The sequence below is a fragment of the Coregonus clupeaformis genome, chromosome 20 (assembly GCF_020615455.1).
Source record: "Coregonus clupeaformis isolate EN_2021a chromosome 20, ASM2061545v1, whole genome shotgun sequence".
Classification (NCBI taxonomy): domain Eukaryota; kingdom Metazoa; phylum Chordata; class Actinopteri; order Salmoniformes; family Salmonidae; genus Coregonus; species Coregonus clupeaformis.
This window is the reverse complement of record NC_059211.1, coordinates 37848680-37874373: the sequence shown is the minus strand read 5'-3', so window position 1 is coordinate 37874373 and position 25694 is coordinate 37848680. Positions and strand designations below refer to the sequence as shown.

The following is a 25694-nucleotide window of genomic DNA, read 5'->3' as shown; positions in this document are numbered from 1 at the left end:
CAGTTCGCGTCTGTCCCAACAGAGAGAAAGCGTTTCCAAATATACAGCTAGGTCGTTCCAGCTATTGTTTAGTTAGCTATCCAGGTAGCAACAAGCTAGCTACATTTCGAGTACAGTAGCTACTAACTACCTAACGTTAACGCTTCAGATAATGAGGTTAGAAAAACAGCTGAATGGTAGGTAGCTAGCTGGCATAATTACAGGTACTCTTAAGCGTGAAATAACATTGGAAACAACTATCCACAGTTGCTAATAGTTACCAGTAGCTACCCGCTAGCTAGCTAGCTTTATTGGTCCAAGTGGATTAGCTAGCCTCGTGCTTCACTGGGATCAGCCGAATACAATACTTACCTACAATAATTACCTACAATAACTACTTAGATAAACTACCTACAATCTAAATACATGGTTTAAGCTTTACTCGACACCATATAAGAAGCCAAGCTTACCTCCCGCTTACCTCCTTGCCTGGTACCAGATCTCATCCAAAGAACCAAAAAGGTTATATACAGTGAGGGAAAAAAGTATTTGATCCCCTGCTGATTTTGTACGTTTGCCCACTGACAAAGACATGATCAGTCTATAATTTCAATGGTAGGTTTATTTGAACAGTGAGAGACAGAATGACAACAAAAAAATCCAGAAAAACACATGTCAAAAATGTTATAAATTGATTTGCATTTTAATGAGGGAAATAAGTATTTGACCCCTCTGCAAAACATGTCTTAGTACTTGGTGGCAAAACCCTTGTTGGCAATCACAGAGGTCAGACGTTTCTTGTAGTTGGCCACCAGGTTTGCACACATCTCAGGAGGAATTTTGTCCCACTCCTCTTTGCAGATCTTCTCCAAGTCATTAAGTTTCGAGGCTGACGTTTGGCAACTCAAACCTTCAGCTCCCTCCACAGATTTTCTATGGGATTAAGGTCTGGAGACTGGCTAGGCCACTCCAGGACCTTAATGTGCTTCTTCTTGAGCCACTCCTTTGTTGCCTTGGCCATGTGTTTTGGGTCATTGTCATGCTGGAATAACCATCCACGGCCCATTTTCAATGCCTTGGCTGAGGGAAGGAGGTTCTCACCCAAGATTTGATGGTACATGGCCCCGTCCATCGTCCCTTTGATGCGGTGAAGTTGTCCTGTCCCCTTAACAGAAAAACAACCCCAAAGCATAATGTTTCCACCTCCATGTTTGACGGTGGGGATGGTGTTCTTGGGGTCACAGGCAGCATTCCTCCTCCTCCAAACACGGTGAGTTGAGTTGATGTCAAAGAGCTTGATTTTGGTCTCATCTGACCACAACACTTTCACCCAGTTCTCCTCTGAATCATTCAGATGTTCATTGGCAAACTTCAGACGGCCCTGTATATGTGCTTTCTTGAGCAGGGGGACCTTGCGGGCGCTGCAGGATTTCAGTCCTTCACGGCGTAGTGTGTTACCAATTGTTTTCTTGGTGACTATGGTCCCAGCTGCCTTGAGTTCATTGACAAGATCCTCCCGTGTAGTTCTGGGCTGATTCCTCACCGTTCTCATGATCATTGCAACTCCACGAGGTGAGATCTTGCATGGAGCCCCAGGCCGAGGGAGATTGACAGTTATTTTGTGTTTCTTCCATTTGCAAATAATCGCACCAACTGTTGTCACCTTCTCATCAAGCTGCTTGGCAATGGTCTTGTAGCCCATTCCAGCCTTGTGTAGGTCTACAATCTTGTCCCTGACATCCTTGGAGAGCTCTTTGGTCTTGGCCATGGTGGAGAGTTTGGAATCTGATTGATTGATTGCTTCTGTGGACAGGTGTCTTTTATACAGGTAACAAGCTGAGATTAGGAGCACTCCCTTTAAGAGTGTGCTCCTAATCTCAGCTCGTTACCCGTATAAAAGACACATGGGAGCCAGAAATCTTTCTGATTGAGAGGGGGTCAAATACTTATTTCCCTCATTAAAATGCAAATCAATTTATAACATTTTTTTACATGCGTTTTTCTGGATTTTGTTGTTGTTATTCTGTCTCTCACTGTTCAAATAAACCTACCATTAAAATTATAGACTGATCATTTCTTTGTCAGTGGGCAAACGTACAAAATCAGCAGGGGATCAAATAATTTTTTTCCCTCACTGTATATACTCTACCAGTCAAAAGTTTGGACACACCTACTCATTCAAGGGTTTTTCTTTATTTTTACTATTTTTTTACATTGTAGAATAATAGTGAAGACATCAAACTACGAAATAACACATATGGAATCATGTTGTACAAAAGTGTTAAACAATTCAAAATATATTTAGATAGCCCTATTTAGTAAAAGACCAAGTCCATATTATGGCAAGAACAGCTAAAATAAGCAAAGAGAAACGACAGTCCATCATTACTTTAAGACATGAAGGTCAGTCAATATGGAACATTTTAAGAACTTTGAAAGTTCCTTCAAGTTCAGTCGTAAAAACCATCAAGCGCTATGATGAAACTGGCTCTCATGAGGACCGCCACAGGAATGGAAGACCCAGAGTTACCTCTGCTGCAGAGAATAAGTTATTTAGAGTTACCAGCCTCAGAAATTGCAGCCCAAATAAATGCTTCACAGAGTTCAAGTAACAGACACATCTCAACATCAACTGTTCAGAGGGGACTGTGTGAATCAGGCCTTCGTGGTCAAATTGCTGCAAAGAAACCACTACTAAAGGACACCAATAAGAAGAAGAGACCTGCTTGGGCCAATAAACACGAGCAATGGACATTATACCGGTGAAAATGTGTCCTTTGGTCTGGAGTCCAAATTTGAGATTTTGGGTTCAAACCGCCGTGTCTTTGTGAGACGCGGTGTGGGTGAACGGATGATCTCCACATGTGTAGTTCCCACCGTAAAGCATGGAAGAAGAGTTGTTATGGTGTGGGGGTGCTTTGCTGGTGACACTGTCTGTGATTTATTTAGAATTCAAGGCACACTTAACCAGCATGGCTACCACAGCATTCTGCAGCGATACGCCATCCCATCTGGTTTGGGCTTAGTGGGACTATCATTTGTTTTTCAACAGGACAATGACCCAACACACCTCCAGGCTGTGTAAGGGCTATTTTACCAAGAAGGAGAGTGATGGAGTGCTGCATCAGATGACCTGGCCTCCACAATCCCCCGACCTCAACCCAATTGAGATGGCTTGGGATGAGTCAGACGGCAGAGTGAAGGAAAAGCAGACAAGTGCTCAGCATATATGGGAACTCCTTTAAGACTGTTGGAAAAGCATTCAAGGTAAAGCTGGTTGAGAGAATGCCAAGAGTGTGCAAAGCTGTCATCAAGGCAAAGTGTTTTAACACTTTTTTGGTTACTACATGATTCCATATTTGTTATTTCATAGTTTTAATGTCTTCAGTATTATTCTATAATGTAGAAAATAGTAAAAATTAAGAAAAATCCTTGAATGAGTAGGTGTGTCAAAACTTTTGACTAGTACTGTATATTTCCTTTCTTTAGACCTGGGTTTCCCAAAATGTTGGTCATGTCTGATATTTTTGGAGTCAAGGCTAAAGACAGGAACCTGGCTGTAATATTGGTTTGGTCTTTTTTATGGGCCACAATACATTTATGTTGGTTATGACTATGATCGTGTTACAAAACAAATTGGGAACCTCTCTTCTTAATAGATGACAACCCATATAGCATGTGAAAGCTGATTGTTTATGTTAGAGGTAAGACACCAAAACTGGTTTGAACTAGACAACAGAGCCAAACCCTGTTAAACTGACCGATGTTGGGGGAGACTGATTACGCAACAGAAATAGAAACCTGAGAGTGACATATGTCACCCTGAAATATAGACATCCTATTCTTGTCATCGCCTTTGCAGATCATCTGTTGCACTTATTGTTTCGTGTTCTAATCCAACAATCAGAATGGAGTGAATGTCTGTTCTACTAATTATTATTGGTTCTTATATTATTTCTAAAGTAGAATTCAGCACCACAATCTCAGAAGGGGCTGTCTGTTGGGTCACATTTGTTTTCGCAAGAAAAAGAAAAGCCATTGAAGTATATTGTATCATTGTCCTTTTTATTGTGTATTTACATAATGTACAATAAGAAAAGAAAGAACCTGTGGTTCAAAACAGCTGATTAGAGTTCAGAGCCAAATGGACAAGTACTGGAGCATGGAATGTTCCTGAATGGCAGATTGGGTTCTGAGTAGTGATCAGGGATCCAGTGTTAATAACAGAGCCATATCATGTGTCGGCTTCTTCGTCTGAGGAGGAGTAGCAGCCTAGTCCCAGTACATGCCCTGTGCTCTTTTCATCATTAACGGGGATCTGGGCTCCTCCTGTCCCTGTGCTGTCTATTCTCTCTCCCCCTGTATTGTCTCTGTCCTGTGTAGCAATGGCCCGTCCCAGAGGGGAGCTGTGGAGGTTGGGTAGCCCAGAGAGCAGCACCCTGGCCAGGCTCTGAGTGTGATATGACCGTGGTTGTAATGGGCCTCTGGACCCAGCTAGAGCCACCGCCAGACGGGTGCGATCAAAGGTCAGGGGCTGGTCCTGATCCTCGTCTGGATTGGTGGACTCTGAGGCTGCTGGGCTGGCATTAGTCAGGTCAACTGGAAATGGGCTGAGGAAAGTCCCTGATTGGTGGAAGTGTCCCTGGTTCTCAGAGGCTGATGTTGCATCACTTCCTGTACTTTCAACGACCCAGTTACTCTCTGCTCCACCCACCGGCCTGCTCAGATCACATGACTGGAGACTGCGTAGTTTCTTGGCTACAGATGAGAGAAACCAGGAATTGCCTTTTTTTTTTAAACATTCCCTTTCTCTAGACCAGGGTTTCTCAAAATGTTAGTCATGCCTGATATTTTTGGGGTCAAGGCTAAAGACAGGAACCTGGCTGTAACATTGGTTTGGTCTTTTTTATGGGCCACAATACATTTAGGTTGGTTATGACTATGATCGTGTTACAAAACAAATTGGGAACCTCTCTTCTTAATAGAAGACAACCCATATAGCATTTGAAAGCTGATTGTTTATGTTAGAGGTAAGACACCAAAACTGGTTGGAACTAGAAAACAGAGCCAAAGCCTGTTAAACTGACCGGTATTGGGGGAGATGTGTGTGTCTGCTCTCCTCTTGGTGTATGCTCTAGGTGTCCAGGGCTGGTGTTTACAGGTCGTGTCCAGGGCTTGCAGTTTACAGATGAAGCGTTTATACTCTTTCTCCAGCCCCTGGATGCTCAGCTGGAACTCTGCTATCTTCCTCTCAGGGTAGTGAGACAACTGGGACTGCTGAGCGAGAGGGAGAGACAGAGACAGAAAAAAATGTAGTGTGTCATACTCAGTTTAACATGAAACTTCAGTGCGTGGGCATCCTTTCTTCTCACTCTCACACACACACACACACACACACACACACACAGACTGCAAAGCAAAGCCAGTCAATAAACAGCAGCATTATTACTCTCACTCATCATCACTTCACAAGCCTACCTGCAGATAATACTCGATTTCACTCTTGATGCTTGGGATCCACTTTTTAATGGATGAGGCTGAATTGAGTGTTGACTGTGGAGAAAAAACATATCAGATCATAGGTGCAAGTCATATCTATCCCCAATTAAGCATGTGTGAATTACACTGTCAATTAGATTAAATGAGTAGGACAACTCACCAGTTTGGGTCTAGGTTCATGGACATCTTTGATATGGCCCTCTGTTTCAGGTTACAGAGAAGGAATTACATTTAGCTACACATTACAGTAATGTTCAACACAGGCTTTTATTCAAGCCCTGCACTAACACACCGGATTCAACTGATCACCCAGATCTGAATAAGTTGAAAGGTGTTGGGCTGTGTTGGGTTCTAGCTTTAAATATACTTATTCATGTTACCATACTAGAACTTACTGATTACTTTACATGTATAAGGAAGGTATAGGTTGGCGTCAATGAAGGGTGTATAGGAATGTGGTGTATGGAAAGTTACTGAGTGAGACAAGGCGGAGAGCAGAAAGTTTACATTCTGTCAAACATGTTATTGTTGAACATCAAGGCTCCTAAAAAGGGAGGCAAGGGAAAACAGTCTTGTTTCAGTCACTGATAAGGTAGGACAGTCGCGGATTAGGGAGGAGCGAGGAATTCGGCCCGAGGTCAGGTCAGATGAAGTGAGAAGAAACAGCCCGATTTCACACGGATACACTTCCATGCCCACAAAGGTTCTAGCATCAGGCAGGGCCATAACTACACCAGTGAGAAGAACCAATTAAGTTCCTGCCTCGCAACAGAGATGTATTGGCTGTCTAGATGTGTAAGGAGTTGACCCCGAATAGTAGGAAGTTATAAATATATGTGCTTGTGTAATCATGCTGGAATACCCATCCACGACCCATTTTCAATGCCCTGGCTGGGGGGAAGGAGGTTCTCACCCAAGATTTGACGGTACATGGCCCCGTCCATCGTCCCTTTGATGCGGTGAAGTTGTCCTGTCCCCTTAGCAGAAAAACACCCCCAAAGCATAATGTTTCCACCTCCATGTTTGATGGAGGGGATGGTGTTCTTTGGGTCAGAGGCAGCATTCCTCCTCTGAGCTCGATTCTGGTCTCATCTGACCACAACACTTTCACCCAGTTCTCCTCTGAATCATTCAGATGTTCATTGGCAAACTTCAGACGGCCCTGTATATGTGCTTTCTTGAGCAGGGGGACCTTGCGGGCGCTGCAGGATTTCAGTCCTTCACGGCGTAGTGTGTTACCAATTGTTTTCTTGGTGACTATGGTCCCAGCTGCCTTGAGATCATTGACAAGATCCTCCCGTGTAGTTCTGGGCTGATTCCTCACCGTTCTCATGATCATTGCAACTCCACGAGGTGAGATCTTGCATGGAGCCCCAGGCCGAGGGAGATTGACAGTTCTTTTGTGTTTCTTCCATTTGCGAATAATCGCACCAACTGTTGTCACCTTCTCACCAAGCTGCTTGGCAATGGTCTTGTAGCCCATTCCAGCCTTGTGTAGGTCTACAATCTTGTCCCTGACATCCTTGGAGAGCTCTTTGGTATTGGCCATGGTGGAGAGTTTGGAATCTGATTGATTGATTGCTTCTGTGGACAGGTGTATTTTATACAGGTAACAAGCTGAGATTAGGAGCACTCCCTTTAAGAGTGTGCTCCTAATCTCAGCTCGTTACCTGTATAAAAGACACCTGGGAGCCAGAAATCTTTCTGATTGAGAGGGGGTCAAATACTTATTTCCCTCATTAAAATGCAAATCAATTTTTAACATTTTTGACATCCGTTTTTCTGGATTTGTTGTTGTTATTCTGTCTCTCACTGTTCAAATAAACCTACCATTAAAATTATAGACTGATAATTTCTTTGTCAGTGGGCAAACGTACAAAATCAGCAGGGGATCAAATACTTTTTCCCCTCACTGTAGGTACAACAAGGTAAGCATTTCATAATTTAAATGTTTTGAAGTATTAACCTTAAGCGAATCGATGTAGTCGGAGCTGAATTCCACAAAGTCTGGTCTCTGCTCAACTCCGTTGGTGGAGCTCATCAGAAACTTCCTTCACAATGGGGTTGAGTTTAGTCAGCTACCCTTCATATATTAGGAATTTTATCACAATTGTGTTTAGTGACTGGCTTTAATATACTTTCGTTACTCACCAAAGTAAAAATGTTGCTAGAGTTCTGACAAACCTTTCTCTGTACGCGCAATCTGTCATTTATCCAAAGTACAAAATAATCTACTTTAGAGTTGTACCCTTACCGCAAGAATAGTTATTGTCCATCCGCATGCGTTGGACCTGAACTACGAGCTGACCTGTACTATAGGTCTTCACGGATCCACCTGTACCCGAATACCCGAGACCCGATCCGGGACCTGTGTAGGTCCGGACACTGAATTCTAAATAATGACACAGGTCTGGGTCGGATCTGATATGATTCTCACGGGTCTCGGGTATTTCTAATTTTAACTGCCTTGTCCGGAAGGACCCATACAGATACAAACGTGACTGCTGCAGTAGAGAGAAATTGTATAATTTATGCTGCTGCTCTTTGCTTTTCACAAGAGGGGCGTGTGTAGCTTGCTGTTGTTGTTGGCCAACCACAAGTCATCAAAGCAGCAATAGGCTACAGTCATAGAGCCTCTGTGTGGGGCAAAAGTTAGGAGATATCTACTCAATGGAAGATGGAATTAAAATTATGGAATTAAAAGTTAAAGGAGAACGATAGGCTACAACAACCAAGAGCCAACAGGTAGGCTGCTGCTTTATATTCTGAATGGAGTTGTTGTTGTTTGTAACTGTGTAGGACGAGAAAGTGCATGCAGCCTCAATTAACCTAGCTAGCTAGCTAACTTCTCCCGGTTTGATGCAGTCAAGACAGGTACTAGGTAATCATATTGGATTATACATAAGATAGCTATGGCAGCTATTAGTCTACTATAGCGCGAGTCGGTTTGGTTGGTTTCTGTCTCCCTCCTCCCTGTGTCACTCGCTCACACTCACCGTAGGGATCGTCTGAGACCAGCCACCCGGACAGCTGATGAAACTGAGGACTATTTCTGTCTGTAATAAAGCCCTTTTGTGGGGGAAAAACTCATTCTGATTGGGTGCGCACCTGCCCAGTCATGTGAAATCCATAGATTAGGGCCTAATGCATTCATTTGAAATTGACTGATTTCCTTATATGAACTGTAACTCAGTAAAAATTGTTGAAATTGTTGCTTTTATATTTTTGTTCAGTGTAGTTAGCTAGCACACGGTGTCACCCCAGCCTCCCGCCTGATGTGCTAATGGGAGGTGGGGGTGACCGGTACTAGACAGTGTCCTTCGCCCCCGCCTGTCGGACACTGTTTTCCCGCAGTTCTGTTAACAACAGTGAGGGTAGGCGGAAGCGAAGGACACAGTCTACCAGTGTTGCTCCCGCTAGCTAGCAAGGAATCCAGTACACGGGAGGCGACACTGTGTGCTAGCTAGCTAACTATCAAGCTAGCTAGCACACGGTGTCGCTAACTATCAAGCTAGTTTGTACAACGGGGGACAGCCGGTAGACCAGGGATCATCAACTAGATTTAGCCACGGGACGATTTTTTCTTGAGCGGATGGTCAGGGGGCAGGAACATATGTACAAATAATTTGTAGATTGCAAATTGACTGCAAGAAGCCCAAACAAATATATTACAGGAACACCCTAATTGCAGGCTGCAGTTGCACCAGTGTTGCCAACTTAGCGATTTTGTCGCTATATTTAGCGAGTTTTCAGACCCCTCTAGCGACACATTTTCAAAAAAGCGACTAGCGACAAATCTAGCGACTTTTTCTGGTGTTATTGGAGACTCTGAAGTGAAAGCACGTATCGTTCTTACTCTTCTCAACGAGTAGCCGGTGCTGCCGTGGGCCCCAGCCCCGTCCCAAAGCATTCACAGGCGGCCCAGTCCTCGTGCAGCAGTCCCTCCCAGCTGCAGTCAGCGCAGGAGATGTTCACCCCTCCGTGTCCAGACTGCAAATGAATCGCGCATGCGGGAAACCGCCACTGGCTGATCCCGCCCTGGCTTACATTCAGGGCGGGATGTAAATGTAGGGTGTTTTTTACACACTTTTTGTCTCTTCCACTACGTTATTCCTCTCTCCTACAGCATCCATCACAATTACATGCACATGGCCAATTATGCAAAGCAGGTGGTGACGTCATTTAGCGACTTCTAGGACAGCCAACAGCTACTTTCCTTACTGAGGAGTTGGTAACACTGAGTTGCACACTATTGTCAAAATCGGGGGTAATATCATTTTTGGAGGGATGAATGGAAAGATGCATGGCATTGAAAAAGACTCAAACCGAACATAACATCGTGGACCAGAGATATAATGTAACTAACTAGCTTGTTAAGAACAGGCTCGCTCGTTGATAGCTAAGGCAGTGGGTGTTCTGGGCTAAAAAATAACGTGAAATCTGTGACTTTTGCGTTTTCTATCATCTAGCTATGTCGGCAGTAGCAAGCTTGCCAGAGAGCGAAATTAACTTGATTGGAAGTCTAACTAGCTAGCTACAGTAGCTAGCTAGATAATGATAGCAGTGTTTGCTAGCACTGCAAAGAGCCATAGTTAACGTGTAGCTAAAATGAAGACGAACTGAATACTCAATCTATTGAAAGGTGATTGATTGCCACTTGCCATCTCTTTCTTTTTGAAGCCATAATCTGTTCAATTTCCCCAGTTGTTTCTCCTCGTTTCTAGCCATTTGGGAGCAACACGCTAGTTTACAGCAATATTCTTCTTCTTTGGGTATATTGGCGAACTACACACAAAAAAAGGTGTATTGTCGCCACCAACTGGATGGGGGTTAAACAATTCACTAAAGAAATGTAAATTACACTACAGGGAACAGGAAATGAACATAAATCCACACAACCTACGAAAAAAAAATATATATATATATTCCCGCTCCTTTAGTCATTCGAAACCTTACCAGCAACACGTCAACATAATGTCACATGATTGTCTAGCCAAGTCATGTGACACGATAGACGGACTCGTTCAAGGTCGTCTGTGTTCTAGCCGCACTGTGCATCTTAGAAGATTGTTAAAAATGAACAACCACTAACCAGAGCACTCACTGACTGAGTGGCGTAGTGGTCTAAGGCTGTGCCACTAGAGATCCTGGTTCGAATCCAGGCTCTGACGTAGCCGGCCGCGACCGGGAGACCCATGGGGCGGCGCACAAGTCGTCCAGGCTAGGGGAGGGAATGGCCGGCAGGGATGTAGCTCAGTAGAGCATGGCGTTTGCAACGCCAGGGTTGTGGGTTCGATTCCCACGGGTGGGGGCAGTATAAAAAAGAATGTATGCACTCACTAAAAAAGAATGTAAGTCGCTCTGGATAAGAGCATCTACTAAAATTTAAATATATATTGTTAAAAATGGGGAGGCAGCAGGAATAGTAAACTTCAGACTTCATATTTGAACAAACATGAATTCAACGTTTAAAAAAAGTTTCCTCCTATATTCATAGGATATTCTTCTCTTCCCCTGTTGCATATTGTGATCTGAGTGCTTAAAGCAGTGAGATAATTTCAATCTGATGAGGCCACCAAGTGTTGTAATTGGGGGAACACAACCTAAATAAAATTAAAAAATGTTTATTTCAAACTTTTTACAAAATTGAGCTCTTGATTGAAATGTAACATTTAGTGCAGTGAGCATTTCAAAACCAGCAATCAGAATAAAGCAATGACAAATTCATAATCATTGTTACATTTGTGCTCACTCACTCTGTCTACTACATATTACAAAATTGAGTCATTTGTCTAGAGTAATCTATCACAAGTAAGGGTTCCAGATATCTAGCTGCCCTCTGTTGGAAACTCTATCTTCTCCTCTATTTGATGAGTAGCATCTTTCTCTTCAGCAGCGTGGCGATGTCCTCGTGTCCCTGTGTTTCCCCAGCCTCTGCCACCTGCAGTGGGGTCTTCCCTACATTATTTCTGATCTGTAGGTTGGCCCTCTCCCCCTGCCCTGTCCCCTGTGCTCCCCATCCCACCAGCCTCTTTGCCTCCCTCTGGTGGCCGACACAGACTGCACAGTGCAGGGGCATGTCTTTGCTGTTGTCCAGAGCGTTTATCTTCACCCTGCCTTTCAGCAGCAGCTCCACTAGGCCATCATGGCCGTGTTCAGAGGCAGCATGCAGTGGCATTTTCCTCCACACGTTCCCATCTTTTACGTTCTTCGAGGAGAGGAAAGCGGCGGCTGCTCGGACGTGACCGTTAGCCGTAGCGTAGTGGAGAGGAGTGGAAACGTCCATATCTTTGGCCCCTCCCCTTGACTTCCCCACCAATAGTGTTGACACGGCGTCCACTCTCCCTTCCATGGCTGATAAGTGTAATAGCGTCTTCTTCTCCCGTTGGTGGCGTTGTGGTCAGCCTCAGCTGAGAGCAGTAGTCCCACCACAGCCCCCTCTCCTTGGGTAGTAGCTGCCCAGTACAGGGCAGTCCTGCCCTGCCTGTCGGTGTACTCTTGGTCTGCCTGGCCCTTCAAGAGCTGACTCACTGTGTCTGAGTGGCCCTTCTGGCTGGCTGTGTGGAGGGGGGTCTTGCATTCCTGGGAGACAGCATTCACCTGAGAGGAGAGAAGAATGGATAAAACCATTCCTAACAACCTTATTAAGAATATGTTGGTTCAAAAGTTGTTCACTTATGATAATGATAAGTTACATTGTAAGGGGGGAGAACTAAATAAAGATCATGTTTAGGAATAGACAGACCATGAGTGGACATATTTTAATACCTGAGCTCCAGCCTTTAATAGTAACCACACTATGGTAGGCCTGTTGTGTTGGGCAGCCAGGTGCAGAGGGGTGTGTGCTTTAGGCCCGGGGGTGTTGGGGTCTGAGCTTATCTCCAGCAGGGTCTGGGTTATGACCTCACTCCCACTCTGGACAGCCAGGTGGAGGGCTCAGGAGAGGTTTGGGAGGGTGGCATCCACACGGGCCTATTTGGCAGCTAGAGCTCTGAAAACAACAGGGGACAAACTTAATAAAAATGACTTCTAAAAAGCATCACATTTGTATTGTCTATATTGCATATGTTGTCAGTTACTTGAATGCCTCATTTGTACAACAGAATAACCGGTTCACTGGCCTTTACTACTATGTTGCACAAAGGATATTATTCATGTTGGCATGACAGCAATGGATAGTTGGACAGTTGTGAATATAGAACAAATTAACTATTAAACTGTATTATCATAGTGTTTAGTATTTATTTACAAGTAATTACGGTGTCTTACTCTGCAAGAGGTGTTGAAATAGTAAAGGAATTTGCAACCTGGCTCCTGTTTCCATTATAGAAAGTGTGTGTGTGTGTGTGTGTGTGTGTGTGTGTGTGTGTGTGTGTTAAGTACACATTTTTTCCAGAAGGAAATCAAGGACTAGTAAGGTTGAAACCACAAAGCACTGGCTGACCTCTGCATAGCATCTTCATGTGAGAAATTAGGATTGAAAGTCTGAAAGTTTCCATTTATTCTTTGCACGCTGAGGGCTACAGTACTGAAAATGTTAGATTAATTTAAGGTTAATATAGGCTATGAAACCCACCTTGTTATTGAACAATCCATATTTGTCTCTCATAGTGTTTGTGAAATTGAAAAACAAAATGGATGGCTGCTATACATACTTATAGACCACACTATGCTACAGTTTGTGACCATCCTGATAACTGTTATAAGCTTCATAACCATCAGAAATATCACCTTATTAAACAACCTTTGTGTGGCCAATTAATAAACCTTATCTTTGCAAGGGTTAATTTAGAAATTGAATAAATGATTGGCCTATTCTTAAATAACTTTTAAATATTTCATTCTGCTTAACATTGCATTCTATCATGGCACCATGTGTTACAAGGATTAAAGCTACTGTTTTGGCAACGTCTGTAGTTATCTGCCTTTGAACAAACAAACAACCTGCTTGGAGGACAACGGGCAGTGAACGCTCGCTCCTATTAAGTGCAACGCATGCTGCTTTGGTCTGTCCCGCGCCAAGATTAGCGCGTGAGCGCCACTTCCAGTAAAAAACGCATAATATAAAGACAGTACAGTACAGTATGAAGATAGCATGAAACTGCTCATCCAATAGAAATCCCCGATAACGCTTATTGGCGATGTCATGGCGACTTTGGCTAGCTAAGCTCATGCGCAGAAACACGTTTTTGACAAGAATGAAAATGTGTCAGTTTGTCACTTTCACGAGGTTGGAGTAATGACATGTTCAAATACTTAAGACATTGGCTCGAATCTAGGTTGTGCCTTTCGATTTCGAGAAAATGAACAACTAAGGAAGAATTGTTCACTTCTCTCATTGACTTCTCAAACCACAAACCTCGGCCTGGTCTTCTTTGTCTGTTTCGCAAGCTTTCCCAGAAGGGTCGCGATGTTGCGCATCTGGGTTTAGAAACTCTTGGGTTTAAAAATGTTTTCACTCGCTAACTAGTTGAACGCAGCACGTGTATAACTACAACAAATTATCAAATCTGAAATATACGAGTTTTCTAGTTCCGACTAGGACGTGAACGTGGCATGTGTGCTTATCTGGCGGGATGACGTAGGTCTTCCGACCGTTCTCTGTCATTAAACGGGGTGCGTTTGTAAATTCACTCTGGCTATCTACTCCGATTTAAGAGCACTCTCATCTGAGTGTGCCAGAGCGCAGAATAACTGATGAATTTATGAACAGGCAACACCCGTTGAATATGACCGGTGTCAGTAAAGGTCAGCAAAAAAATGTTAATAAGTTGTTGCCAACAGCACAGAGATAGTCCACCAACGCGCTAGATAACATGAAAAGAGCCAAACCAGCTCTGCTATGGCCAGTAAAATGGTCAGAGTGAGATGTTATCTTGTTTGTGTCTGGAAGTAGCTAGCAAGCTAGCCAACTTTAGCCAGTTAGCTTGAGTGCTTGACTGCAGTTGTGAGGTCAGAACGCTCGGATCAACCCTACTCACTGGTTAGAGTGTCCAGTGTGCGCTCTGAACGCTCCGAGAGCGACAATCTGACAAGGCTCTGAATTTATGAACGACCAGAGCGTAGTCTGAGCGCACTCTGGCACTCCAGAGTGAATTTACAAACACACCCATGGTCAGGTAAGTTCCCATGTTAGGGCAGACTGATACAATCAGTTTGAGACTGACCCACTTGAATATTGTGTAAATTATTATGTCTGTTTATCTAATTAAAATTCAGGCTCAATATTCTTCCATAAGACTGTTCTTAGTTGTACTTCCTCAATTAGGTTTTATAAGTAGCCTACAGAATAAAACCTGAACAGTAATAATAATTTCTATAGCGCTTTTCATAACAATCTCAAATAATAAACAAGTAATACAGGTACATCATCATGAGTAGCCTAGCTATAGTTAGGTCAACCAATAGAGGCCAAGTCTTTGAGTTCATGGCTTGATCAGAGGAAAGTGGTCAAGGAGATGGTTGATGAAGAGTCTGGTGACGATCATGTAGAGGGCTACTCTGGGTACCAGCCTGAGTCATGTAGCTACTGGACCTCCTCCTTTACAATATATGGCACCCACTTGGGTGATGCCTCAGCAGCTCTGGGCGCCAGAAATCTCACCACACACAGTTCAGAGTAGTAGCCAGTCATCCTCTCTATGAGCCCTCTGCCTCAGTACTGCATTCCTTTACTGCATCTCCCATAGAGCCCCACAGTGGAGGTGTCATAATACCCATAAAACCTAGCGGTCAAACAGGGAAATGGTTCCAATCGTTTTTCCACCATTCATTTTTCCACTTAAACACTTAAAATAAGGGCTGTGTTTCACGTAGGCTTATCCTGGCGTGATGTTTTGATAACCATGTAAATCTCTCTCGGACAAGTTGGCTTTTATCAATATATTCGGCTCTACTTACTCTCAGACTCTCGAAAATGCTAATTAGCATTAAACTAGACATCATGCAAAACTACAAATCCCTGCAAGCTCCTGCACGTCATCTCTAGCTGACGCCTTTGCTAACAGGTATTGTGTCAATTTAAAACTTGCACAAGACAGTTCATATAATTGTCCATTTAAAAAATGTAGCCTATTTATTAATTACTACATTTAACTAACATTAGATAGTTCATCCAGAGATTCTTACCTTTGCCTCAATTCGGCGGTCTCGTCCAGATCATCATGGCATTTGTAGTTCTTTATGATAGGCACATTAGCAGCTAATTAGTATTTCATTCTTGGGGGAAAAATACAGACAAATATATTGATAAAAGTCACCTTGTCCTAGAGAGATTTACACAATTATCAAAACGTCACACCAGGGTAAGCCTACATGAAACACAGCCCTTATTTTAAGTGCTTCTAAAATCCCCTATGGAAAAAATGAATGGTGGAAAAACAATTGGAACCATTTCCCTGTTTGACCGCTAGGTTTTATGAGTATTATGACTCATACTGTGGTACTCTATTCCTCTCAAGCTTCAGGTGACACTTCAATTGATGATTTCAAAAGATCAGGAACCAGCAGCCAGGTGAAACAAAAAAGCTGGTACAGTGTCCAGATCCATCATTTGAACAAAAACAATTAGCCAGCTAGCTAGCCAAGCCAAAAAGAGTTGATCTGCCAGTCCATCTGCAAATCTGTGCTTCAAAACCACCAGAAATATGCAATCAACTCAATGTCATCAAAAACAAAACAGCTGATTAAAAATCCACAATTAAAAACACTTTTAAATAATTGTACATTTACATGTTACATATTTACAGGAGCTCTCTGCTTAGGCTGCTACTAGGCTGACTATGTATTTTTTTCATGGGATTTAAGATCTGAGTTCGACCTACTTTGTAGTTAGTATATTTGTAGTACATTGTGTAGATATTGTGTCTTCTAGATATTTCTAGATATTCCTGTTTTAATTATAGGGAACATGTATTTGTGTAGCAAACTACTTGTTTCTTGAACATCAGTTTCTATTCCTCTATGAGTACTGTTGTAATATAAACATGATTTTATTTGTTCTGTATTGTCCTGAACATGGTCTTCATCAGTAATAAACTTGAGCCTTGGCCCTGCAGAAGAGACCCTGATGTTTTAACTGTGCTCATCTCATCGGCAATGTCGCCCTCTAGTGAATATGTCATAGTCCTACAGGAAATCACAGACTTTCTGCTCATACTGTATAGGTAGGTGTACGTTTTATTTACAGTTTCTGTATTAGCAGGTGCTCATCGGCTGTCTTTGACTGTATAACCTTATCTTGATTAGCTGGATAGTTATTAAAACGTTATGATTATGCTCTTAGTTATTACAATTGTATGACTCTGCCCAGTGCCCACCCCTCTATATAACATGTCTGGATACAATGTAACCATAGGCCTATATTCCAATGTTCTGTTTATCAATATATTTGTTAATAATGTATCATGATTGAGTAATTGAAGTTATAATCATTATTTACTTTATTGGTCCCTCAACCATAGCAGTGTGTCAGAAGCATATACCCTGGAGGCCTGTGAAAGTTGGCCACTTCACAACATTCAGAGTTTCTGTTTTCCTTTTACCCTGTTAGATGGTGAGACTCAAGTGGAGCTGAGGCATTAGGTGGCCCACTCATGTTGCACTCTAATCTACACTATACTGGCCTACATCCCTGCTGTAGAGGTTGAACCTATAACCACAGGTCTAGGACCAGATTACTCAGCCCCACAGCAATGTCTAACCAGTGCGCTGTAGAGAGCTAGCAGGGTCATTGACTGTGAAACTCAATCACTAACCTCAGGATCAATAAGGCATTCATGGTACAGAGAACTTGCTGCTCTCTCAACATGTTGCAACATGTTTCAGTGTACACACACAATACACATCCTTTCACAACACACACACACACACACACAGAGGCATTGTATTCAGTTCACATATGTTTTATTACATTTCTTAAATATCGAATCGTTTCTGAAGTGCTCAGAAAATGAACATAAAAAATTATATTGTTTCTTATTACAAAATGTTAAATGTAAGTACTCCAAGTTGATCTTATATACAACTAATAACAATGAGTGGAACCCCATTAAAACAACTTTAGAAAAAAACAAGTAACTAAGCTTTTTTCTAATTCAATACAATTAAGAATACAATTACATTGTAACTCAAAATGTAGGCAGCTTTTGTTAAACTTTTTCATCTGTTTAGAGTAGGCTACATGCCTTCTCCTTCGGCGCCAGGAAGTTTTAAAATCTACTGTCTTTTGTTTATTTTAATACTGAATCATCACGAAGGGCCATGCATAAAAGCACAGCTTGGTCAACGACAACAAATGTCCAGTCAATAAAAACAACACGAAACAAAACATCCGTTTGTCCTGTTTGTTGCTGTTTCTTTTTCTCTAGTCTAGTGTACCGGCGAACTTCATCACACGCTCTGCTCTGTCCCGAGCCCCAACTCCTGTGTGCAACGGTGGCGCGCGAAGCACCCGGTTAGAGGCAGCCAGCCAGTCACGGTTCCCTCCCACCAGTCTCGTGCTGTTACTGTCCCATTCTCCCTGTCACAATGCCACGGAGACACGGAACAGCCATCCAGTCACTTATAAACGATCTGTCCTTTTCGTTCAAACTCTTTCTCTCTATTTTTCTCCATGTGTCCTCTCCTCCTCAGAAGGTCTGGAGCTGCTGCGTCAGCATGAGTTGACAGCCGCTGTTGACATGGTTCATCACCTTCTGTTTGAGCTGGGCTACCTGTTCCCTCAGCATGTTGGCTGTGGAAGCCAGGTCGGAGTTCTGAGTCTTCAGGTTCTTCACCTTGTCCTCCAGCCGGGAGATGCGCTCCAGCTTCCGCTTCCTGCACTTGGAAGCGGCGACGCGGTTCCTCATGCGCTTCCTCTCGGCTTTGATCCTCTCCTGATTCTCCATGTCGATAGGGGAGAGTGGAGGGGTCTCCCCGAGCATCTCAGGTACCGTCTGGGGCTCCTCTTTCAGGGCTGTGAGCCTGGGGTGTGGGTGAGACTGCTGCCCATAGATGGGGAGCTGAGGCGGGGCAGACGGGAAGCTCATAGCAGGCACTGAGGTGGTATAACCCGGGGCTGAGTTGGTGGTGACAGCCGGGGTGAAAGTGTTCAAGTCTTCATAGACAGGTGACTCAGAGCGCATGGTTACGTTGTTATAAACAGTGCTCCCAGCCACGGAGCAAACAGGTGGGAGTGTGGTCGAGTTGTTGATTCTTGTCTGCCCGGCGGAGGTGACTGGGACCCCAGGTGCGTTGGGCAAGACGTGTTGATGATGGAGCTCCGCCAGAGCTCTAACGAACCCCTCGGCAAAGCCCTCCTGCTCATCAGTCACGTTCCTCGGGCAGAGGAACTGCGTCGGGGTAGGTGTGGTGGTGATCAGGCCGTTGCTGGACTGGATGATGAGCCGCTCCAACTCTGGGGAGGCCAGTTTGAGGAGCTGCACGTCCGGAGAGGTGAGGATATCGCTGGTTTTAGCCTGGAGGTGAGGTTTGAGTGTGATGGTTGGGTCAGCCAGGTTCAGTGTCATGCTGTGTTTCAGTGCTTTGGGGTTGTATCCGTAGCCCGCGTTCTCATGCTGGAAGAAAGCGTTGTGTGAGTCGTCGTAGAAAGTAGTTTCCATCTTGGTAGACATAGAATATAAACCAAAAACTCAGTTTGAAATGTCTCTCGTAGGCTACTCACACAGACAGAGATGTGTGTTTCGGTCCCCTCTCTCTCGTTCTTTCAGTTGTAAAACTCTGAGAAAAGTGTCATACTGTGTCAGGAAATGCTTTCAACCTCCAAAGCCGAGGAAATAGTCTAGAATAGAAGCGTGTCCCGTACACACACTTCTAACTTGTAAACACACTCCTCCTTGTCCCGCGAAAAATTTTCTGTTCAACTGCAGCGATAGTCTGACTCAGAACGCTGTATACATTCTTCAAAGTCCTTCTTTCGCTTCTGTCCCCACTTCTTTGAATGAGACGCGATAAGTGCTATAACTTCGTATAGTTCAATAGCATTCCTATTCACTTCGTACCTCTCTGGCTCTCTGTGTGTGTATACTGACTTTCAGCGTGGAGGCACAGTTTATCTGCAGCCACGGCCTCTCTAAAAATAGACATGATGTCACCTCTGGAGTCTCCCATTGGCTGCAGGCGTTCACGGGGCGTTCCCTGTATCCAGATAAGGTGCGTTGCCTAGACGACCACCCAGAAGATTCTCGGTCTCGCAGTGGCTGATGGGATGAGGTAATGCGTTAAGGAGAAGGGGCGCGGCGCATTGTGGGATGACGTATGGTTTTTGAATATCTGGTTACCCGCTGCTTAGCGCTCAAAGACAGTAGTGGCGGGATAGACAGTGTGTGTTAGTTAAATTCTCTTGATATTTACAATTCATAGATGTATGTTATCCAATATATAGGTCTATGCTGCATTATGTATTATTCCACAGAAAATATACTCCCCATACAAAATAATTTCTGCCTCCAGAAACTTTTTTTTGGTGTAGATCAGCTTTAATATTGAGATAGATTGTAACTTCCATCAATGTAATTGTCTGCATCACTTCCAATCCCCTATATGTTTTTTCTTCTTCTCGTAAATATATATATATTTACATTTTAGTCATTTACTGTAGCAGACACTCTTATCCAGAGCGACTTACAGTTAGTGAGTACATACATTTTCATACTTTTTCATACTGGCCCCCCGTGGGAATCGAACCCACAACCCTGGCGTTGCAAACGCCATGCTCTACCAACTGAGCTACACTTGACATACATATACAGTGGGGAGAGCAAGTATTTGATACACTGCCGATTTTGCAGGTTTTCCTAATTACAAAGCATGTAGAGGTCTGTAATTTTTTATCATAGGTACACTTCAACTGTGAGAGACGGAATCTAAAACAAAAATCCAGAAAATCACATTGTATGATTTTTAAGTAATTAATTTGCATTTTATTGCATGACATAAGTATTTGATCACCTACCAACCAGTAAGAATTCCGGCTCTCACAAACCTGTTAGTTTTTCTTTAAGAAGCCCTCCTGTTCTCCACTCATTACCTGTATTAACTGCACCTGTTTGAACTCGTTACCTGTATAAAAGACACCTGTCCACTCACTCAATCAAACAGACTCCAACCTCTCCACAATGGCCAAGACCAGAGAGCAGTGTAAGGACATCAGGGATAAAATGGTAGACCTGCACAAGGCTGGGATGGGCTACAGGACAATAGGCAAGCAGCTTGGTGAGAAGGCAACAACTGTTGGCGCAATTATTAGAAAATGGAAGAAGTTCAAGATGACGGTCAATCATCCTCGGTCTGGGGCTCCATGCAAGATCTCACCTCGTGGGGCATCAATGATCATGAGGAAGGTGAGGGATCAGCCCAGAACTACATGGCAGGACCTGGTCAATGACCTGAAGAGAGCTGGGACCACAGTCTCAAAGAAAACCATTAGTAACACACTACGCCGTCATGGATTAAAATCCTGCAGCGCACGGAAGGTCCCCCTGCTCAAACCAGCGCATGTCCAGGCCCGTCTGAAGTTTGCCAATGACCATCTGCATGATCCAGAGGAGGAATGGGAGAAGGTCATGTGGTCTGATGAGACAAAAATAGAGCTTTTTGGTCTAAACTCCACTCGCCGTGTTTGGAGGAAGAAGAAGGATGAGTACAACCCCAAGAACACCACCCCAACCGTGAAGCATGGAGGTGGAAGCATCATTCTTTGGGGATGCTTTTCTGCAAAGGGGACAGGACGACTGCACCGTATTGAGGGGAGGATGGATGGGGCCATGTATCGCGAGATCTTGGCCAACAACCTCCTTCCCTCAGTAAGAGCATTGAAGATGGGTCGTGGCTGGGTCTTCCAGCATGACAGCGACCCGAAACACACAGCCAGGGCAACTAAGGAGTGGCTCCGTAAGAAGCATCTCAAGGTCCTGGAGTGGCCTAGCCAGTCTCCAGACCTGAACCCAATAGAAAATCTTTGGAGGGAGCTGAAAGTCCGTATTGCCCAGGATCTGGAGAAGGTATGTATGGAGGAGTGGGCCAAAATCCCTGCTGCAGTGTGTGCAAACCTGGTCAAGACCTACAGGAAACATATGATCTCTGTAATTGCAAACAAAGGTTTCTCTAACAAATATTAAGTTCTGCTTTTCTGATGTATCAAATACTTATGTCATGCAATAAAATGCAAATTAATTACTTAGAAATCATACAATGTGATTTTCTGGATTTTTGTTTTAGATTCCGTCTCTCACAGTTGAAGTGTACCTATGATAAAAATTACAGACATCTACATGCTTTGTAAGTAGGAAAACCTGCAAAATCGGCAGTGTATCAAATACTTGTTCTCCCCACTGTACATACACATTTACATATCCTTTAAAAAATATATTTCCATTTGTTACTTTCCAACCCCACCACCCCTTCCCTAATTAGGGTAAACTAGTGAACAACAATGCTTAGGCCTCTACTTCCAGCTTATACTATATACATTTTATGGGCACAGTCAATTTTACAATAATTCTATTTTGTTTGTTTTTACTCCTGAACTTCCTCTACCCTCAACCTCTCCGATCCTTTTCATGATGTCCATCCGGTTTGCATCTATATGCCATATCTTTCTAACTGTTCTCTTTCACAAAAGCTCTCAACCTATAACCTATATACCTAATATGGATACAGAATGCTTACATTATTAGTTATCTTGTTGTTATTAGTTGTTGTTAGTTGTTATTTGTCCCATCCTTCAACTCCATTCAACACAACCCATCTATCTCTTAACACAATCCATATTGGATTTCTATTTGCCATATATTTTTCAACTGTACTGTGATGTTTTACAAAAGTTCTGAACCTTTCTATTCTCATTGTTTCTACAGATTGTAAATTGAAAATAAACATTTTTGCTAAAAGTATTATAATATTATTGATCGATTGACTATGACTTTTCAGATCACCCAGTAATGCTATTTGCAGGGTTAGCTCCAGGTAAATATTGCCATCCTTTAGCCATTCCTGGACCTGTGTCCAAAAACAAGCTACAAATGGACAGTACCAAAACAAATGATCTAATGATTCTGTCTCTTCGCAGCAAAATCTGCAGAGCTAGGAAGATTGTATCCCCCATATAAATAACATTCTATTGGTAGCAAGAATTGCTACCAATTGTGTGTGCATAGGCGGTGTGTTTGGCTTGTCATGTAGCATGTAGGGTGCGGTGGTGGCTCTTGACGGTGGTGCTCTCGACGGTGCCCACCCCCCACAGTATATGCTGCGACGGTTAAAACAGGATACCTGGGCAGGGTAGTCTACACAAACACAGACTCCTATTTACCTAGACACCCAGTAAAACACTGTTATTATATTAGCCTGCGGTTCCCAAACTATTTTAGCTATACAGTATGGCCCACCTAAAGATTTAGGAGTTTTCTCAGGACCCACCAAGTGGACAAGACCAGGGTCTTTAGCCTGACTAAAGTAGGCAGCCCAAAGATGAAGAGAAGACCGCCATAGATGACCATGATAGAAGAGCTCAAACAGTACATATGGGTGATCTGGGCGGTCTTCTCTTCAATGGTGCCACACGCAGAGGACAGTATTATGGTCTTACTGTATGTTTGGGGCACTGGGACACTTGGCTATGTCTATATTTATATTGAACTGATGAATGATGAACAGCTTTGATTTCTTATTCCTGATTTGGGTTAAAATGTTTACCCATTCACAATAAACAGCACCAACCTTTCAGACCAAATAGTTAGTGTATTTTACAATAACTGTCTTTAACCCATCCCACTCAACTATACTGTAACAATAAAACTAGAGTTTATCCATTCTCATAAAATCATTTTGTATGCCCAGTGTCATTGCATTAAACATGACACATAATGTATTTTATCATTATAACTATGCCATCCAGTACTGCTATCTCTCATATAGTCCCAGTGTACCTCTAGCTCTGTGTGTGTAATTAGTGGAGTTTAGTCCACATTTCCCCCAACCTCTGGACAGAAATCACTGCTGGTTTAATAGTAAGGGTCAACCACCTCTCTGACGTAGCTCCTTCACGCACGCACACACACACACACACACACACACACACACACACACACACACACACACACACACACACACACACACACACACACACACACACCACAGCTTCCCACCTCTCTCATTGCCTGGGTCACTATCTGCCCCACCATCTTTACTACCTACTGTCTCCAGCGTACCATGCCTAAATCAGTCCCTGGCGCCATAGGTAAATCAGTCCCCCGGTGCAACATTTAAATCAGTCCCCCAGCATTAGACCTGAGAAGGATGACCCGGCACATAAAGAAATAGACTGACTCTTTACAACTCCTTATGTTGTCTTTATGTACTGAGTGTGTCTGATATACTGTCTGCTGAAATAACATCCCCCTGCAGGGATCAATAAAGTATAATCTTATACTATCTTTGTCTTCCTTTATGGAGAGAAAGAGGAAGAGAGGAGCTATTGTTGGAGTTTGTTTGATTCATGTCCCAACACCTTCCTTCCAAGGCATGTGGTCCTCCTGGCAAGGGTTTAGTTTGTGCGGTCTCAACTAGTTTAATGCTCCATAAAAGCTCTGTTGCAGTGATTTGTGTTGTCATTTTATTTCTCTGTGGCGTCTGTTGGGGATGGTAATGATAATGGTCTGTCTGATCAATGTGATTAAACTGTTTGACGTCATCAGTAGTTGACTGGAGGTCAGTGCAATGCTTTCACCTGGTCACAGTGTTTTTTTGATGATGATGATGATGTTGAGCCATGGACGAAGTCTTTGAGATGCATGAGAACTGGGGCTCGGCTGGTCTCTCTCTTTCATTCAATCCTTCTTTCTCTCTCTGTCTTTCTCTCTCATTCATTTTCCGATCGTTTCATAACTCTTGCTCCAGGAAAAGACCAGAGACAAACCCAGTGTTATCTAGATGCTTGTGAGTGAAATACTTAAATGCTTTACTGAAGTTCTCTGAAAAATGTATCTTGTTTCTTTCATTCATCTATTCATGGCTTCTCTTCTTCTGATTTAAAACACATTAACGAATGATAAGGTGGTCCTTAAGGAGGCTCAATTGACAAACTACGGACTACCTTCCCATTCATTTAATGTGTAACAAGGCATCCTCAATAATCCATGTGTGCTGTGTCCTTAAAACACATCCATTCCATTCATAGTTGCTCCGTTTGTGAATTAAATCACATAAAATAATCATAACGTTGTCCAAATGGGCACACTACACATCCTCATTCATAAACAAGGCATTCTCAGTCACTCCCTTGTCCTCGTAACAGAGACTGGGGACAAGGTGAATGGGTTTATAGCGTTCTTTACACAGTAAAGTATGGCTTGAGAGAGAGAGAGAAAGAGAGAGAGAGAGAGCAGTGGCTATGTGCTGAATAACTGTGATGTTGGGTTTAGTCCCCAATCCACCATTCTCCTGTTGGGTTCCAGTCCCCATTCTCAGACTGTGATATTACAGAGTCCAGTCCCCATTCTCAGACTGTGACATTACAGAGTCTAGTCCCCATTCTCAGACTGTGACATTACAGAGTCTAGTCCCCATTCTCAGACGGTGACATTACAGAGTCTAGTCCCCATTCTCAGACTGTGACATTACAGAGTCTAGTCCCCATTCTCAGACTGTGACATTACAGAGTCTAGTCCCCATTCTCAGACTGTGACATTACAGAGTCTAGTCCCCATTCTCCCTATACAGCCTGTCTTGGACCTCACACTGTAGCGGTAACTCATGATGTTTAGAAAATATACAAATGTACAACTTCATGGTCAGACATGTGGTAGCCAGCGGGTGAAAAGCATGTGTGTTTGGAAAGGTGATACCTAGTCAGTTGCACAACTGAATGCATTCAACCGGAATGTGTCTTCCGGACCTCATTTAACCCAACCCCTCTGAATCAGAGAGGTGCGGGGGGCTGCCTTAATCGACATAATCGGCGCAGTTGTTGTGCCTTGCTCAAGGGCAGAACGGCAGATTTTTGCACCTTGCCGGCTCAGGTATTCGAACCAGCGCTCTTTCGGTTTCTGGCCCAACGCTCTTAACCGCTAGGCTAACTGCCACCCCATGTGTGTGTGTGTGTGCCATGCCATGTGTGTGTGCGTCTGTGCATGCTTGCGTGTATGTGGTGTGTGTATTTATTGACCTTCTTCATCAGAGACTAAGTCAACACCACAGTACCACGATTCACGGACACC

General features: G+C 43.4%; 3 protein-coding genes across 3 annotated transcripts; all 3 read right to left on the bottom strand.

Moving 5' to 3' along the window:
- Positions 1-4023: 4023 nt before the first annotated feature.
- Positions 4024-10451, bottom strand: si:dkey-86e18.1 (uncharacterized protein LOC557342 homolog). The gene is made up of 6 exons (XM_041838697.1): positions 10435-10451; positions 9335-9405; positions 5639-5679; positions 5458-5532; positions 5067-5256; positions 4024-4737 (listed from the first exon to the last, which is right to left on the bottom strand). Exons 1-6 carry the CDS (start codon positions 10449-10451, stop codon positions 4214-4216), a joined length of 918 nt encoding a protein of 305 aa, XP_041694631.1. The 3' UTR covers positions 4024-4213.
- Positions 10452-11086: 635 nt separating this feature from the next.
- LOC121532901 (CARD- and ANK-containing Inflammasome Adaptor Protein) lies at positions 11087-12930 on the bottom strand. The gene is given in 4 exon segments (XM_041838696.1): positions 11087-11868; positions 11871-12078; positions 12247-12469; positions 12923-12930. Coding segments are annotated over 4 exon segments (966 nt in total). The 3' UTR covers positions 11087-11341.
- A 4435-nt stretch (positions 12931-17365) lies between these two features.
- LOC121533346 (transcription factor AP-1-like) lies at positions 17366-19514 on the bottom strand. Its single transcript, XM_041839195.1, has one exon. The coding sequence runs from the start codon at positions 19089-19091 to the stop codon at positions 18108-18110; it is 984 nt and encodes a 327-aa protein (XP_041695129.1). The 5' UTR covers positions 19092-19514; the 3' UTR covers positions 17366-18107.
- Positions 19515-25694: the final 6180 nt, after the last annotated feature.